The 17,078-nt window shown below is 37.3% G+C and overlaps 1 protein-coding gene across 2 annotated transcripts in view; it reads right to left on the bottom strand.

Annotated features, from left to right (window-relative positions):
- Positions 1-373: 373 nt before the first annotated feature.
- LOC306867761 (phosphofurin acidic cluster sorting protein 2-like) overlaps positions 374-17,078 on the bottom strand; it is a 69,013-nt gene continuing 52,308 nt past the window's right edge. Inside the window, exons 15-24 of one of the 2 annotated variants that reach the window (XM_079413619.1) lie at positions 13,203-13,309; positions 12,905-13,059; positions 11,376-11,486; positions 11,171-11,273; positions 6,621-6,663; positions 5,802-5,844; positions 5,571-5,712; positions 3,448-3,671; positions 3,258-3,371; positions 374-2,476 (exon numbers count right to left, since the gene is read on the bottom strand). In XM_079413619.1, the coding sequence (XP_079269745.1) occupies positions 2,361-2,476; positions 3,258-3,371; positions 3,448-3,671; positions 5,571-5,712; positions 5,802-5,844; positions 6,621-6,663; positions 11,171-11,273; positions 11,376-11,486; positions 12,905-13,059; positions 13,203-13,309 (1,158 nt within the window). In that variant the 3' untranslated portion in view covers positions 374-2,360. The remainder of the gene's footprint in view (positions 2,477-3,257; positions 3,372-3,447; positions 3,672-5,570; positions 5,713-5,801; positions 5,845-6,620; positions 6,664-11,170; positions 11,274-11,375; positions 11,487-12,904; positions 13,060-13,202; positions 13,310-17,078) is intronic. The other variant, XM_079413618.1, reaches the window with a different exon arrangement.

The raw sequence follows: 17,078 nt of genomic DNA, 5'->3' as shown, positions 1-17,078 counted from the left end.
TTACTGTAAGCTTAACCCTGCCTGGTTTACATGTTTGAAAATGATTAACAGTTGAAAACATTAGAAATTTAGAAAAGTAATCAGTTACATTACTGTAATAAAGTAATTAAAAACATAACTGTGTGTGCACCACTCTTTAAAACACACTAGTATCAGTGAAATTCACATAAAACTCAAGAAACAGCTATGTTAATTCCCATCGACAGATGACAGTGCAGCATTTAACACTTTAAAGTACCTCTAACGCTAGGCTAGAACACTACTGAGTGCACATTTAATGGGAAATTCTCAACAGTTACCATAGAAGGTTAAATAATGTATTGGCAATATAAACTAGATAGATTTACAATTAATAAAATACTCAAATCTATATAGGATCATACATTAACATTTACAACGTTTAATGTCTTCTGTTTCAGAACAAACAACACAAACATGTCTTTATTTTAATTATGTCATTTATTTGCACAATCCTCCAGTAAGTATTTATCAAATACTGAAAAGAAAAACAGTTTTTGTCTGTGCACTCAACAAACAGAACACACCGCTTCACTTTCTTATTTTCATCTACATGTTAATGTCTGAAAACAAAACTAAAAAGAAAATTCTATAAAAGAGTTCAACTCCTTTAAAAAGGGAAATAGAAAAACAAATAGTAAATGTTAAAAAAATCCCAATGCAGCCATGGTTCAAATCATTTTAGTATTTGTATGACAATTCAACCCAGTATAAAGGCTATGAAATGGCAGTATACTGTACGTTTATGTTACAGAGAATAGAAGAAGAGAAGCTTTCCTCAGTGGTTCGTTCAAAATCAATACTGTCAAACTTCAAAATAAGGTTTGTGCAAATGTCTGCATTTCTATTTGAAGCAGACATATCAAATATTAGTGTTCTCTCAGTTTAAAAGATGAAAAAAAACATCTCATGTTGCCCTAAAAGTAGTGCTTAAAAACATCCAGAGGCCCAAAATGGCTGAACAAACCTCAGCAGTCCACCTCAAAAAACAAAACCGGTTCAAAAACTAGTTTAAAACACAGCATGAAAAGAACAGTTCTATTCATAAAAGACACAAAAACATCGATTTTATGCACAATGTAACTATATCGCAGCTTGCGCTTGGCTGTAATGTAACGCCACAAGCCATAACAGCAAACCCAATGAAATTAATACTGAAAAGCTCTTTCTCAGACACACACACACACACACACACACACACAGGTAAAGCTGCTATCACCCTGCCTCAGTATTTACAAACAGGCCATTTTTGTAAAGGGACTTTTGAAGAGTGAAAGAACTTAAACAGATCCACCACAGAAGTAACAAAAAGCTGGACCGGACGTCCTGTTATCATCCCAACAATCTTTTAGTATGAGCCCTTATTAGCCGGCAGTGACTGGACCCTGTTTTCAACACAAAGACAGCTTTCCAAAAAACACTTGGCAACACGGTCACTGTGAAAGATCAGAGATGGCAGGTAGAAATGTTAAAAGAGTAAAAAGTTCAAATATCTGCTCATCGCCCCACACAGAGGGAATAAAATGATTTAAAGGGCTTTTTAAAGCATTTTACAAACGGAGATCTCCCTTTAGATTGAACCCACACAAGCTGCCTTCTTCATACAAAATACCAAAGCACCACGCTAGTCCACACGCCTTTGATATTCATTCAGGTAATGAAATTATAAAGTACTGTATTAACCAAACACACTTTTCTTAGTGTTCACGTTATTCAAATTTAAAGGACGTGCACTTTAGAATTCACAGCTATGCTAAAATCATTCAGTAACATAAACTCCTCCCATCAGTTCTGTGGCCCCTCCTACTGGCATCTGAACTCCTCCCACTTGTCATTTAAAGGAACAGTTCACCCAAAACGGAATTTTTTGGTCATCAAAACTGGCACAGAATGAGATTCAAGACCTATGGAGAACTGTTGATGGGCAAACTATTCCTTTAACCTCTCCCACTTGTTAATATTAACGGCATTACCAAACGTTTTGGATGCAAATTCAATCAAGCTCACTTCATAAATCCCACCCTATAATATTGTACACAGAACAATTATCAACACGGAAAATTTCACAGAAATAATAACAAACTCTAACCCAACAAAGTGCAAACTGAAGCTGTCGTACGTGCCGGTACGATTCCTACCACAACATGTGCTGCTGATCTTGAAATAAAAGACACGCCAATGTTCCTTCCACCGCCAAAGCAACAAAAATGACAAGTAACATCACGGACAACATTTCTGTCGAGGACACAGGCTTTTAAATTGACCATTTCCACAGGAAAGTCCATTTGTCTGTTTTGTCCCACATCTGTAAATTCCCCTCGTGCTGAAGAAGCAGCAGCAGGTCACATGGGCTTGCTGTAGCCAAAGATTCCTACAGGGAAGTGTTTCACGTGAGTCGGCCACTGAGCGGCCAGCTGGAAAAACTTCACGTCGTGCCACTCTACGCCATCGATGGACACTGCAGAGACAAAGACAATATAAAAATGACACACAATAATACATCTAATACCAAATACAGAATTACTATAAAAACACTATAATCATGTCCAAATCTAGTAGTAGAATCTTACCAAAACGAGTTAAATCACATTCCATGAACCAAAATTCCTGATTCCAAAAATGAAGCACTTGTAATCCGACTACAGTTACTTTATTATTGATTACTTGATTATATGTATTCACACACTAGCAATAAATTATGCATATCTTTTTTTTTTTAACCATTTAAATTGTACTTTTTTAAAATGCCAACTTGACATGCAGGTAAACAAAGCATTTTTTTTTTTTACTAAGTGTTTTATTTTGATTGATGTTATTTTAAAATTATTTATTTTAATTTGACGTTTTTATGATTTCATTAATTATTAGCTTTTCTTTAAACCCACAAACTCCCTGCAGTTCTTTCACGAAACCCAGTTTGGGAAACCTTGACATAAGGTAATGCTTAATTCACTTTATGTTGTTAATAACAACGAATGGAATATATTTTCGAATGGAATATATTATATTCTCCTTGGTGAATAAAAGTATTAATTACTAACTCCAAACTTGAACTACTATTAGAATAGAAACCCATTACATCCCACCATTTTAATAAAGACACATGCAACGTTTCAAGACAAATATCCCATTTAGACAAGTGACCACAGGGTGTCAGTAGAATACAACTAACATATTACACATTCACTATGAACATGCTCTACTGGGGTTGTGTAGGTTTGTGTCTGTGTGTGGTTTACCCTTCAGCATGGTGTGCTGGTGTTTAGCGGTGCAGATGAGTCTGCTGATGCTGTCTATCACCTGACTCTTAGAGTCCACATCCTTCTCTTTTGGCTTCTTGCTCAGGAAAATCACTGCGAGTAGAAGGAAACCAGATGTAAAGCAGCAGTAACAGCATTAACCAAATTTTCGCAGCTCATTTTAACACACCTTTCTTGTTTTTCTCCTTCATGACAACGGTCATGGCCATTCCAGGAGGAGGTGTAGGCTCCCCTCCGCTGGGAATTCGTGAAACCTGCAGCGAGCGGAAATTGCTCTTCAGCGTGTACTTAATTCCCACATCTCTCTTCTCACCTTCTTTCTTCTTCTCTGCACCCTGTAACGTCCAATAGTCCACTTGAAGACCCATCACCTCACCACCGGTGCCTGGAGAACTGCATACACATATGTTTGAGATTTAACTGAAGTAGATGTACAGTAAGGGCGTGTTCACACTTAGCGTCTTTTTTGACAAGAAAAAGTTGACGAGCGCTTTAGTCAAATAAAAAGCTGGCAGCGTTTTGGTTTCTAATAGCAGCCGAGGGCATCTTTTGTTGCTATAACAACAGCTGCAAAGGTAGCCGAGCGCTGTGTGCTGCAGAAATGTCGGCTTTTGAAGTTAACAGGGAGGGTAATATCGGTTCACAACGACGTTTGTGGGAGCACGACATTTGCGGCATATTTTAGACTAGATAGAGTTCTGTACTCATATCATACAACTCTTTGTGCTCCGAAACTAGTACGATCTGTCTGCCGGCTATCTTCTCCTTTTTTCTCCTTGTTTTTGTTGTTATGGAAACAACTCACCACTCGCTTGTCATTGGTTAGCTGTCATTGTTTTAACACGGTTTACTCCATAGGATTATAATGTTCTCCTATTATGGATTTCTGAAATTTACCTTTCATGCAGTGTGTAACACAGCTCTAAGTGAATGAAAACATCCTGCAAAGTTTTAAATCTGAAAGTGCACCGTGTAGAGTCGACTCTGAATCATTGAAACGAGTCGTTTTTAAAACCAATCCCAAGGCATTTCATTTTGAAGTCAACATGAAATATTAGCATATTGCCGCCCACGTGTTGGTCTTTCACATTGGTCTGAATGAAAATGCAAATTCATTCTTTTCCACTAGGTGCAAACGCTGTACACAAAGCAGCACTGCGCTCACAAACACTGCTTTATCAGGCATTACAGGCGAGATTAAATGAAAATGAGAACAATCGACCGATCACCGCAGATTAGCGTCTGTCATGAATCTGGTCTATGAACTTCCGTTAACTCACCACCAGAGGTCACTCGCTCACCACATGGACTCTTGCACCACACTGTTGCACGCCACCTCAGACTACAATTCCCATCATTCATTGCACTGACGACACACAGCTGATTGCACTGATCACACACCCTACATAAACCATGGACTTCCTCTTCCTCTCTGCCGAGTATTGTATTGCGTTTATCACTCCTCTAGTGTTAGCTGCCTTACCGAGCCATTCTGTGTTTTTCTGTTTAGGTCCAGTATTGTTCTGCATTTATAACTCTCCTAGTTTTAGCTGCGGAACCCACTTTGTTGTCATAGTCTTGCCTTGTGTGTTTTTCTAGTGTTTTGATTCTTGCCTGTGTTTCCTGGATTTACCCTTTGCCTTGCCTACTACTACTGCTCGTATACCTGGATTGTCTCTCTGCCTTGCCCTGTTGGATATTGTTTGCCGATCGTTGACTCTCGCTAGCCCTAGGATTGCTCTGTGTCTTGCCCGATCATACCTGTTTGCCGTTGTTTGACCCTGCCTGTTTATTGACTATGTTTATAAATAAAAGCTTGCACTTGGATCCGCACGTCTCACGTCTCGTTCACCCCGTTACAGCGTCACACAAAGGAGGGCTTTGGAAAAATGAATCGTTAAGTGAAGCGTTTGTGAGTCGTTGAGCAAGTAAGGTAAAAATTAATACATAAGACAATGAAAGTGTTTTTGACCTTACATGCATGTCAACCTGTTGTTGGGGACTCCCAAAACCAAAATATGAACCTGTCAAAACCCATAACGGGCACGTTATTACATTTCCATTTCAACCTGATTTCCCATTGAAAATTATGTTGTGTCTTTGCACTGAAGTTGGAAGCACTTCATATTTTCTTGCAATAACTTTGGTAACAGGGATGAGTGGTCATGTTAGACTCATCCTCAGGCTCATTTCCAACCTCATTTATTTACGATTTGTTGTCTGGGACAACAACCAGGATTCTTTGGCATTTACGCTACACATTTTCACAAGCGCATACACAGTTTCTCGTACCCTGCTCCAGAGAGACTGGCAGAAACGGAGGGGGATGACGGAGGGGTGGAGGTCATGTCTTTCCCGTACGGTGTTCCCGTCTGTGCTGGAGGTGAGGAGAGCAAGTTCACACTGCCCACCATCACTGCGTCATCAGAGTCCACTGCCAGACGACACGCACACAAAAACAAATCAATCATCTTTCACTGCTGTTATTGTTTTCATTGTGTTCTTGACTCAAGTAAATCCTACCTGATGTAGATAAGCTGTGCTCCACAATTCCCACTTTCACCAACTGCAAGAAAGCACATCCGAATCCTAAATTACATAGGTCAGTTATGTTTGGAACAGCATACTATATAGTACGGTTTTTGTAGTATTTTTCACAGAATACCCCCAAAATGTACAATATACATCCAGCACTGTGCACAATACTGTACCCCACAATGCAATGCGCTAGTCATATCAACTTATAACATCTTGCTCTTGATCAAAATGCCAAAAGTTAAGCAAATGTTACACAAAATTGGGTTAAAAACAATATATTTTTTTAGATGATACACATGTAATGTAATCATGACAACGTTTATCTTTACACAATTATGTTTCAAATATTTCATTACACAGCATATACAATACACATAAGTAACCAGCACATAATTTGCTCTACACGATCAAGTTTGCAATAAAAATAGCCTTAAAAAAATTGGTCTTGCTTTTTTATAAAAAAAAAAAAAAAAAGAAAAAGAAAGAAAAAGGAAGTAAAAATGTTGTTAATGAGGTCTGCAATTTTTTTTTTAAAGGAAGTATGGAATTTGTCGTTTTGTGTAACGAGGGAAAATCAAGCAATAAAAGGATGGTGCTAAATGAGATACCAATTTATATATTTAAGTTTCAGTGTTTATTTATAATTAAATATATATATATATAAAAACACATTCCTCACTATAACAAACATGGATATATGCCTCTAATGCTTTTGTAATGGGACAACCAAGTATATCTGTGGAAAGTGCAGCTGACACTTTAGAACAACAACAGAGAGGAAATGAAAGAGAAAGCATTTCTCACCCCGATGAATGGGACAAACTTCTGGCAGGAGTCTTCGTCAGGGCTGTAGAGGTCAAACAGGAGGGAATGGTTAGCACAGGGCTGACAGGACGTGTACCGTTAAGCTGTCAGTGAGGGCGGATGGTCTGAGAGATGCGTGTGAAGTCATCGGGATGTGGGGGGTGAGAATGGGGGTGCCAGATCAGATAGTGTGACACAGAGCGGTGCCCTCTAGTTGACAGAGTGCTGTGAGGCCACAGTGAGTGTGAGGGCTCATGCCATGAGAGGACGCTGGGACAGCTTCTTACATCCTCCACCAATCAGGGGGGTGTAAGGCTGCAGGCTATGGGGGCGCTTCATCATTGAACTCATTGCTATATAATCTTTTAATCTTTCATGTCTCTTCCCAAAAGTGCTCAACAACTGACAGAAGCTGCTCTCCAACACTCAAGAAACCAGAACACAAAGAACTTCCAAGTTTAGTCGATTGTAATTGACAAAAACAGAGCTGGCACTGAGTCGTCGTCGCCTGGAGCCAGACTTGACATGAAGTCTGATCCACATTGCAGCTATTTTAGGTCAAGAATCACCTACTTAGACTGGATGTCTGACTAACATGACCAATCACAACTGAGAAAGCTCTCTTCTTCCAGACATCTACTTGATTTGTCTCAAATAAAACTTAAAAAATGTAAAACCTTGAACCCGTAAACTCCACCAACTAGGTTAATGTCTTTTAATGGTGTGAGTACATCAAAAGCAAATTAAATTATTAGTGCGAGTAGATAACATACAAATTCATATGACTTTGTCTGTAATCTACTTGCACAAATAATTAATTATGCAAATAATTCACTCAATTGGCATGGCACGTTGCCACACAAGTCAATCTGCGAAGAGTCTGGTTGCATCAGAAAATGGAGGAGAGCATTACGAGATGTTTTAATTTGCACAAGTGACGAGAAAAACATCCCGCGAGTAATCTAGAGTGATAACGCAATAAAAATATTCACTTGGCTTTTGGTTTGCACACACCATAAGAGTTCCATGATAATAAAAAGGAAAACTATTATTATATTATATTACTATTATTATATGTATTAAAATACATGTGCCAGGTTCTTTGCCATTTTTAAGAAAAGTTGAAATTTAAAAATATTTAAGAACATTTTCGTTATACATTGAATACGTCATTACTTTTTAAAAAAGTGTTGTTTTTAAATTATGAATTACGATTAAATATCAAAATAGTGTAGTCGCACCACTTGACATCATATTTATTCAATGAATAATTATTAGGTATTTTAAGAGACTTATTGACCTATACAAAAAGCCAATCTCTCTATAACATGATTTCCTGTTTTATTGATTTGTTTCCTGCATGTTTCGTTGGTCACCCCATAGGGCTGGGCGATTTGTACGAATTTATCGTGTAATACAACTTTAAAGTTTTGCCACGATTTTATTTTTTATAAATCAAGGAATCGCGATTTTGAATAGAAATATTACCAAACGTTATAATTAGACACTTTAACAATAAGGCAATGATAACAGTAAAGAGGAAAGAACGATCCAACACGTAATTAACCGCTCACATGTGGCGTACTCATATCGCTAGACGCCATTCACACAGAAGGCGCTTTTGTGTTGACAAAGATGCGAAGCGGGTAGTAGAATAGGAAAAACATGCAAGAAGATGGGAATCACCTTTTTTAGACTTCCGTTTCATGCAAGAGATGCTGCAAGAGACACGAGCGCAACAGTCAAACGCGTCCATGTTTGCATAGAAAAACAATGGAGAAGCAGCGCAAGCGAATACAAACCTGTGAAGAACTACTAGCCTACTGTATGTCTGATATTTCATGCTTGCATCATGGCGATAGGCTAAAAGCTGCTGATGTTTTTACAGAACCTTTATAGTTAATAATAGTCTACTTACCTTAAGTAATTCTGAATTTGAATTTGACTTTTTAAAAGCATTTTCCAGGTATTATTTCTGAACATATATGTATAAGACACGTTTGTACAGGATGTAGTTGTAGTTCATGCAAAGATATGTAACAAGTAATTTGTTTAACATTTACATCATGTTGACTACTTCATGTGTGCTGCACTTGGAATAGAATTTTCTTTAACTAGAGGCTTAATAAAGAAAATAGAAGGTAATACTTTAGAATAGGGAACACTTATTCACTATTAACTATGACTTTTCTCTCAATAAATTCCTAATTTGCTGCTTATTAATAGATAGTAAGGTAGTTGTTATGTTTAGGTATTGGGTAGGATTAGGGATGTAGAATAAGGCATTAATATGTGATTAATTACTACTAATAAATGGCTAATATTCTAGTAATATGCATACTAATAAGCAACTAGTTAAGAGACCCTAAAATAAAGTGTTACCGAATAGAATATTCTTTAACTAGAGGCTTAATAAAGAAAAAGTTACTTGAATCATGTTGTAATTACATTGACAAGTTAAAAATCGTAAAAAATCGTAGAATCGGTCAAACGTTCTGAACAATCGAGATTTAACGTTTTTTGCCAAATCGCCCAGCCCTATCACACCACATGACTTTGAAATTTCCAAAAGTGACTGTTTAATGTTTGAGAGGTTTGCTGAAATCAAATTCTTTTTGTTAGAAACTTTGAGTTTTGATTTGCTTGGAAATGTGATCTCAAGAACATCTAATCAGTCCTCAATGAGTGAAATCAAGTTCTGTCCTACATTTATTTCCCTCTCTGAATGTCCTATTTCACTTAGAACATGAAAAGCACAACATTACAGAAATAAAATGGGTTCTGAACACTGTTTAATGTATATTTAAGGCTCTGCTCTGATGCGTCAGCTATGTCGAGGAAGGGTTGGAGTTATTGTTGATATTTTAATGTGGTCTGATGACACACCTTAACAATCTCTGCTCTCCATTCTCACTTAATTCATTTCTCTTTGTTGTCTCTCTATAGGTGTTTCATCACTTTCTGTACCCCCGGGTTTCTCTCTGAATATCTTCCTTCATCTTCCTCTATTTTGTTCAGCTTCAAAGTGATAATTGGTTTTGTGACCTTCTGTATTTGTGCTTGTCCCTCTGCAGACTATCACAGATTAATGTTCCAGTCTGTATGTGCGTGTACTTCGTTATTCATCCAATATTTGGATATCTGTTTTTCACAGGACTAATTTAGCAGTGTCCCAAATCATTCCAAAACCTGTTCTAATAAGAAGGCATTTAGCCAACGCTTTAGACATATTTACCATGTGCTTTTTTATAGCAAGTAGTTTTAAACAAATTACTGTTTAATAAGTTGATTAGCATAATGAGAACTGAGAAAACTGATCATACAATGTATTGACAAAAATCCTTACGAATCTTCCTCAATCAACAGAATCGTAATATTTCTTATATAAACACTTGCAGGTATGAACCTGTAATCTTTCACACTTTTTACCACTAAACCACCCTAATTCACTCATCTCTTTTCAAACTCTCATCTCCAAACCTGTTAAACTCAAACCAAACTAAATCAGTTAAAGACACAAAAAGACTGAATTATGAACACAAAACACACAGTGAGCAAAAACTAGAAGTCACGCAGACAGGTGTGTGAGGTTAACATACTGAGAGCATGAGTGACTTAAACCACAGCAAATATTAAAACGTCAACCCAAACACACGATTAGGTACCTGATGTAAAAATCAAAATACAAACTTCTCTTCCTTGAAAGCAAAAACAAAAGAGAAGGAGGGGAAAACCCAAAGCATAACAGTTATTGCACCATCCTCAACACACGTCCACTTCTCAATGACAAAATAAAACCAGATCAAACAAACGAGTGACATCATTAAAAAAAGAAAATGCAAGTGCAACTGATTGTTTGATCTACTGTATGGACCAATTGATGATAATTATTATGATACCCATAATAATTCATTGAGTGAATCTCATAAAACATGTCCTAGCCAAATTTCACAAGCATAATATTTTGCATAAAAAAGAAGATGGATTTGCATTTAATGTCTATTGAGATTATTTTATTTATTGCCTGGATTCTCATTGCTGCAGTGTGGCACATTTGTGCTTTTTTGTTATTGTCAGTGGTAATTTTTAGATTCTTTACTTGCAGGGTTGCCAGGTTTTCACAACAAAACCCGCTCAATTGCTCCTAAAACTAAAGCCCAATCGAGTTTAGATGAGGGTCCCTCTGAAAAACAGACATAAAAAACAACCTGCGGCTAAATACTGTGGGAAAACAGCGGACTTGGCAACACTGCTTTACTGTAATAAAGAATTTTGTAAATACAAAGGTAATTAATTGTAATTGTTCTAAAAAAAACTTAATTTTATTGAACTGAAATACAATTTATTTTATTTTTCTTTTGAATTTGGGGTAAAATATGGCTTGGACATAAATTTTGTAAGATTAACCCTTGCATTTAGATTTAGGACATACTTTATACATCTTTATTTTGGCCAAATGGTGAACAAACAAACACTACATTTAAGTATAACTGACACCGGCACATCATTACTTACATATTTTCACGCACGCACATATTACAAGACCATACCTTTTTTGTTTATAGGTGAGCATAGCTTCAGAAATAGGGAACTGGTGGGAGAGATTGGCTCCAGTCAGATACTGCGAGACACGTCCGGCCACATCAATATTATCTGTAGAAATGTTTAAAAATCGCACGCATTAAGTACCAGCATCAAATCAGATAACAAAGGCATGAAATCATTTGAAGAGCCCATATTAGCAAACGCGCTAACCTGAATTAGGAGCTTCTAACCTCCCGAACACGTCCCTCCATCCGGCGTCCATGAAGATGTTATTGAACTTACTGTCAAATGTTGAGATGTACTTAGCCAGAGGATGACAGCCTGATCAAAAACAAAGTACATTTTGCTCACATTGAAGAAATCTCGCAGAATAAACTAGTCTTTCACATCACACCAAAGTCCAAAACATTCACTAAACACCAAATATGACTACAAACTGACATTGGCGTATGAATAATCCCAGCTCTATTAGGAACATAATACGTTTTAATTGAATTGTGTAAATCCTCCCATTAAGCCGCCAAAAAATCTGCCTTTACGTTTTTCTGACACAAAGTTTTGCTGAGGGAGGTGCATATGAAAAACAGCTATAAAACCCATTGTAATTAGCATATTATACAATATATATAAAAATTAGGGCTGTCAGTCGTTTCAATGTTTTTAATCTAATTAATTACAGGGGCAAACTAAATTTGGCTGTAAAAATACTCCCAAAAGATCATGTAAAGCTATTGTGTTAAATGTTTAGGCTAAAACGGCCTAACATTACGTATGCAACATAAAAGAAGATAATTTGAGAAATATATCAGTATTTTTTGTTCATGCAATGAAAGTCACCGGTAACAAAAACAGCTTTTATTACCAACAGTTTTCAAAATACCTTACTTTATGTTATGCAAAAGAAAGTAAGTCATTCAGGTTTGAAACAACATGAGGGTGAGTAAATGATGACAGAATTGATTTATTTTTGGTGAACTATCCCTTTAATGTTTTTTTTTTTTAATAAATGAAAGGATACTCTAAAGAAGAAACTAAAACTACCAGCAGCTGGCGGTAAATGCCTTTATGAGTCGATTCGTTCAGGAATTCACTTTATGAATGGGGCTTTGAATCATTGATTCACACGATTCGTTTAAAACGCAGATTCATTCAGAAACTAAACACCGCTGTGTTGCTCGGAGATGCATAACAATTCTGCTGTGACTTTATAGCTAATATTTTCGTTGGCAAAACTAAACAAAAACACAATATTGTGTTTACAATATAACACAATATTAACTTCTTATTTACTGAACTGTTGTTTAAAATCATATTTGCACTCGTGTTCTTCGAAACAAAAACAGCACTCTTGTGATATTGCTCTTGCTGCTCGTGATATCACTTATCATATGAGATAAATATGAGACAAAAACTCATACAGGGTCAGGTTTTGCCCCAATATCTTGAGTTTTAGGGCATAACTGCATTTATGGAGCTGTTGCCCTGCATAATATTTGTCAACAGTATGACTGTATGTATGACTGTATGAAACTGTATGAAATATAGGATGATGTACAGGTTTGGGGGCGGGGCCAGTGCGTTAATATATTTTAATCGCGTAATTTTTTCATAACTAATTAATTTAGTTGAGGCATTAAAATGACAGCCCTAATAAAAATATATAAAAAAATAAATAAAACAAATGAATGTATTTTGAGAGATAATTTTGGGACGTGCTTCAGATGCTTTATTCTGCTTACCGACTGGAATGACTAGAAACCGAATGTAGCTCAACCAATCAGGCGTCTTGTTGGCGAGCTGCTCCACAAAGCAGCGAAGAACCGTGCTGAGGTAACTCTGATCGCCCGCCACTGCCACTTTAATGGTGGGTGGTGTCTGTGCATTACAGTTGCAGCTGACACAATGACATACATGAGGGATACAAAAAATCTTTTTCAAGTTCTCACAAAATTCATTTTCTCACTTATAAAGCGTGCTAGGGTTTATCTGTGTATTTTGAGGGCACAGTGAGGAATCTCTGTGGCCAGTGAGGCTTACAATCGTTGAATCCTGGTGACGATGGTGTTGAAGGCGGCCTGAACATCTGCGGGGGAAACGGAGGACACAATAGGCTGCTTGTGCTCCTGAAGAATCTCATTCAAATACTGCACAGAAACAGAGTTCACAGATCAAAAAGCAGCACGAGGGAATTAGTGCGAGTGCTAAAGAGACAGTGTGAATGAAAACAAGTTATGAGGACTGTGACGAACGTAATGGCTATCCCTGCAGGACACATCAGCCTCAGGGAAGGACGAATGCCCAAATAAATCCAAACAGTCAAGACAAGTGATAAAAACAGTTCGTATCCCCAGGTTAAAGCGTCAGTCCTGTTACCATCATAACCGCCTCTTATTAAAGTAATGTACTATTCAATAAATCAAGTAAATCAAGGACAAGTCTCCTCTTTTCTTTCTATAATTAGAACTCTCTTATAACTCTGTTACTGTTTTGAAGGCATCATTGTATCCAAATTGCAGAATACTAGAAGCTTTCGAACGATTCATCGCAATTAAACGCATCCAAAATAAAAGTTTTTGTTTACATACCATATGTGTGTGTACTGTGTATATTTATTATGTATGTATAAAATACACACACATACAGTATATATTCTGAAAATGTATATATGTATTTATACTACGGGGCCGTTGAATGCTTGAATCTGATTGGCTGACGAACGTTCTGAGGTGTGCAATTATTTTCAGGGAAACGCACGGCGAACGTAGTTCCAGGCAGCTCTCTTGACCGCATTACAGTTCCATATCACTTCGCATAGTTAACTGTAATAACGGAAATTAGCATACAGTAGTGCTAACGTTACCTATACAGCACACAGGACTAACAAAAACAACAACATGACAGACATTTCTCACTAGCGAGGTAATAACAGCGCTGCATCTTAAAGCAGACTTACAGTTTAGAGACGGTGCTTCAGAACACTGTTGAGGGACACACAGAGGTAGCCTAATTCATACAAGCTCTCTCTCTCTCTCTCTCTCTCTCTCTCTCTTTCTGTGTCTCTGTCTCTCTCGCTCTCTTTCTAATAACTTCATTATTAACTGCATTAGTCTGCTATCAACGGCTCAAGCCTCCATTGCCAGCTTTAAAATGACGTTTTGGAACTAGCAAAAGAGTCGATGGATGAGATGCGGAAGAAATAATCCTACTCACAATAGCGATTTAAGTAGAAAAACCGGACGAATCCCTTGAAATATATCATCTGATCGATGTCTTGAGGTGTGGCAACCGTAGTATAAGCGGAATAATTGACTCCGGACCGTTGAATTATTAGAAAAATAATGCACACCCGAGGTGTAACGGCCACTCCGCTTCGCGTCGTGGCCGCATCACCACCTCGGGTGTGCATTATTTTTCTAATAATTCAACGGCCCGTCGTCAATTATTCCTTACATATTTAATTTATTTTATATTTATATTTATCTATTTAATATATAAACAAAATATCGTTAATCGATTAATCGTTTGACAGCACTAGTAAACAAACACTAACATCTAACACTAATCCACTAACTTACATATTAAATAATTAGGGCTGCAGCTAATGATTATTTTTATTGTTGACTAATCTATTGATTATTTTTCAATTAATCTATTTATTATTTTCTTATCAGTTGATGAATTCTTTAAACTATCAATAAATAATCAAATGAACTTCTGCTATTAATCTTAATATTTTATTCAAACGTTTTCTCATAATTAATACTTTACAAAAATAAATAATAATAACAACAAAGAAAGAAAGCAAGAAAATAATAACAAGAAAAGAGAAAAAGAAAGAAATAATAACAATAAATAATTAATAAAAAATAAAAATGAAAGAAATAAAATAACAATAAATAAAAAAAGAAGAAAAAGAAAAATAATAGCAATACATAATTAATAAAAAAATAAAAAAGAAAGAAAGAAAAGAAAGCAAGGAAGCAAGAAAGAAATAGGCTAACAATAACAAGAAAGAAGGAAGGAAGGAAAGAATTACGGCGCAGTGATAAATAAATAGAAATGCACATTATGTCTGCATCACAGTTGCTGTTTGGGACTGACAACAGATGCTTACAGGTGAGAGACTCGAAATATTTTATTTATTCAGCAGATTAAAACATCTGCTTGAATACATATCTGTATGAAGTCACAAGCGCATTCAGGACACTAGAGCGACAGAATCAAAAATGGCGTCATAACACGGGGAAGTTTTTTGTCAGTCGACAGCCCGTTTTTAAATAAAGAAGCCCAGTCGAGGCTTGTCCAAACACACAGTTAAACAACTAACAATGACTTTAAATGCTTTGTTAGCGAGTGCAGAGAGCGTGTTTGGCACTGACGGCAGCTCCAGTGGATCATATGATGAACGCAAATCATTTCTCCTTCTCCGTCTCTGTGGGTGAATTAAACCCGTCGTGATTATATAGGCAACTCGATGTCCTGTGCTGTTCTGTTCATTCAGTGCAGCTTTGAATGCGGTTGTGAATCCTGACAATGTAAAGGCGTCGGTTCGGCCATACACTCACCGGCCACTTTATTAGCTACACCTGTCCAATTGCTTGGAAACACAAATTGCTAATCAGCCAATCACATGGCAGCAACTCAATGCATTTAGGCATCTAGATGTGGTGAAGACGACTTGCTGAAGTTCAATCCGAGCATCAGAATGGAGAAGAAAGGGGATGTAAGTGACTTTGAACGTGGAATGGTTGTTGGTGCCAGACGGGCTGGTCTAAGTATTTCAAAGACTGCTGATCTACTGGGATTTTAATGCACAACCATCTCTAGGGTTTACAGAGAATGGTAAGAAAAAGAGAAAATATCCAGTGAGCAGCAGTTGTGTGACGAAAATGCCTTGTTGATGTCAGAGGTCAGAGGAGAATGGGCAGACTGGTTAGAGATGATAGAAAGGCATCAGTAACTCAAATAACCACTCGTTACAACCAAGGTATGCAGAATACCATCTCTGAACACACAACACGTCAAACCCTGAAGCAGATGGGCTACAGCAGCAGAAGACCACACCATTACACCAAGGTGGTGTAATGGTGTGGGGATATTTTCTTGGCACACCTTGGGTCCCTTAGTACCGATTGAGCATCGTTTAAACGCCACAGCCTACCTGAGTATTGTTGCTGACCATGTCCATCCCTTTATGACTACAGTGTACCCATCTTCTGATGGCTACTTCCAGCAGGATAATGCACCATGTCACAAAGCTCAAATCATCTCAGACTGGTTTCTTGAACATGACAATGAGTTCACTTTACTCAAATGGCCTCCACAGTCACCAGATCTCAATCCAATAGAGCACCTTTGGGATGTGGTAGAACGGGTAATTCACATCATGGATGTGCAGCCGACAAATCTGCAGCAACTGCGTGATGCTATCATGTCAATATGGACCAAAATCTCTGAGGAATGTTTACAACACCTTGTTGAATCTGTGCCACGAAGAATTAAGGCAGTTCTGAAGGCAAAAGGGGGTCCAACCCGATACTAGCACGGTGTACCTAATAAAGGTGCCAGTGAGTGTATATATACGGTCTGTCGTATAATAATAAAATGCTCTATGAACGCAACTCTATGAAGTGATGTTGCCATACTAGCCTTTACCTTCTGCTCTAGAGTTTTGTTTTGTGTTAAACATGGCAGAAAAACAGTCTTAAGTAGGTATAACTGCAGACTCGTGCAATGGGCGTGGCTAAAGGTGCGACTCGTCGACGCATTCCATGCTAATCGACGTATTTTCATAATCGATGACGTCGACGAATCGCTGCAGCCCTATAAATAATTTACTTTGACTATAGAAGTTGCTAAAAATCTTTAAACTTTACTTTACAAAATCACCTTTTCATGGAATAACTAAAATAC

Source organism: Barbus barbus (assembly GCF_936440315.1).
Source record: "Barbus barbus genome assembly, chromosome: 49".
In the NCBI taxonomy this organism is placed as follows: Eukaryota; Metazoa; Chordata; class Actinopteri; order Cypriniformes; family Cyprinidae; genus Barbus; species Barbus barbus.
Note: the sequence above shows the minus strand (reverse complement) of the source record. Positions and strands in the feature narration are given on the sequence as shown.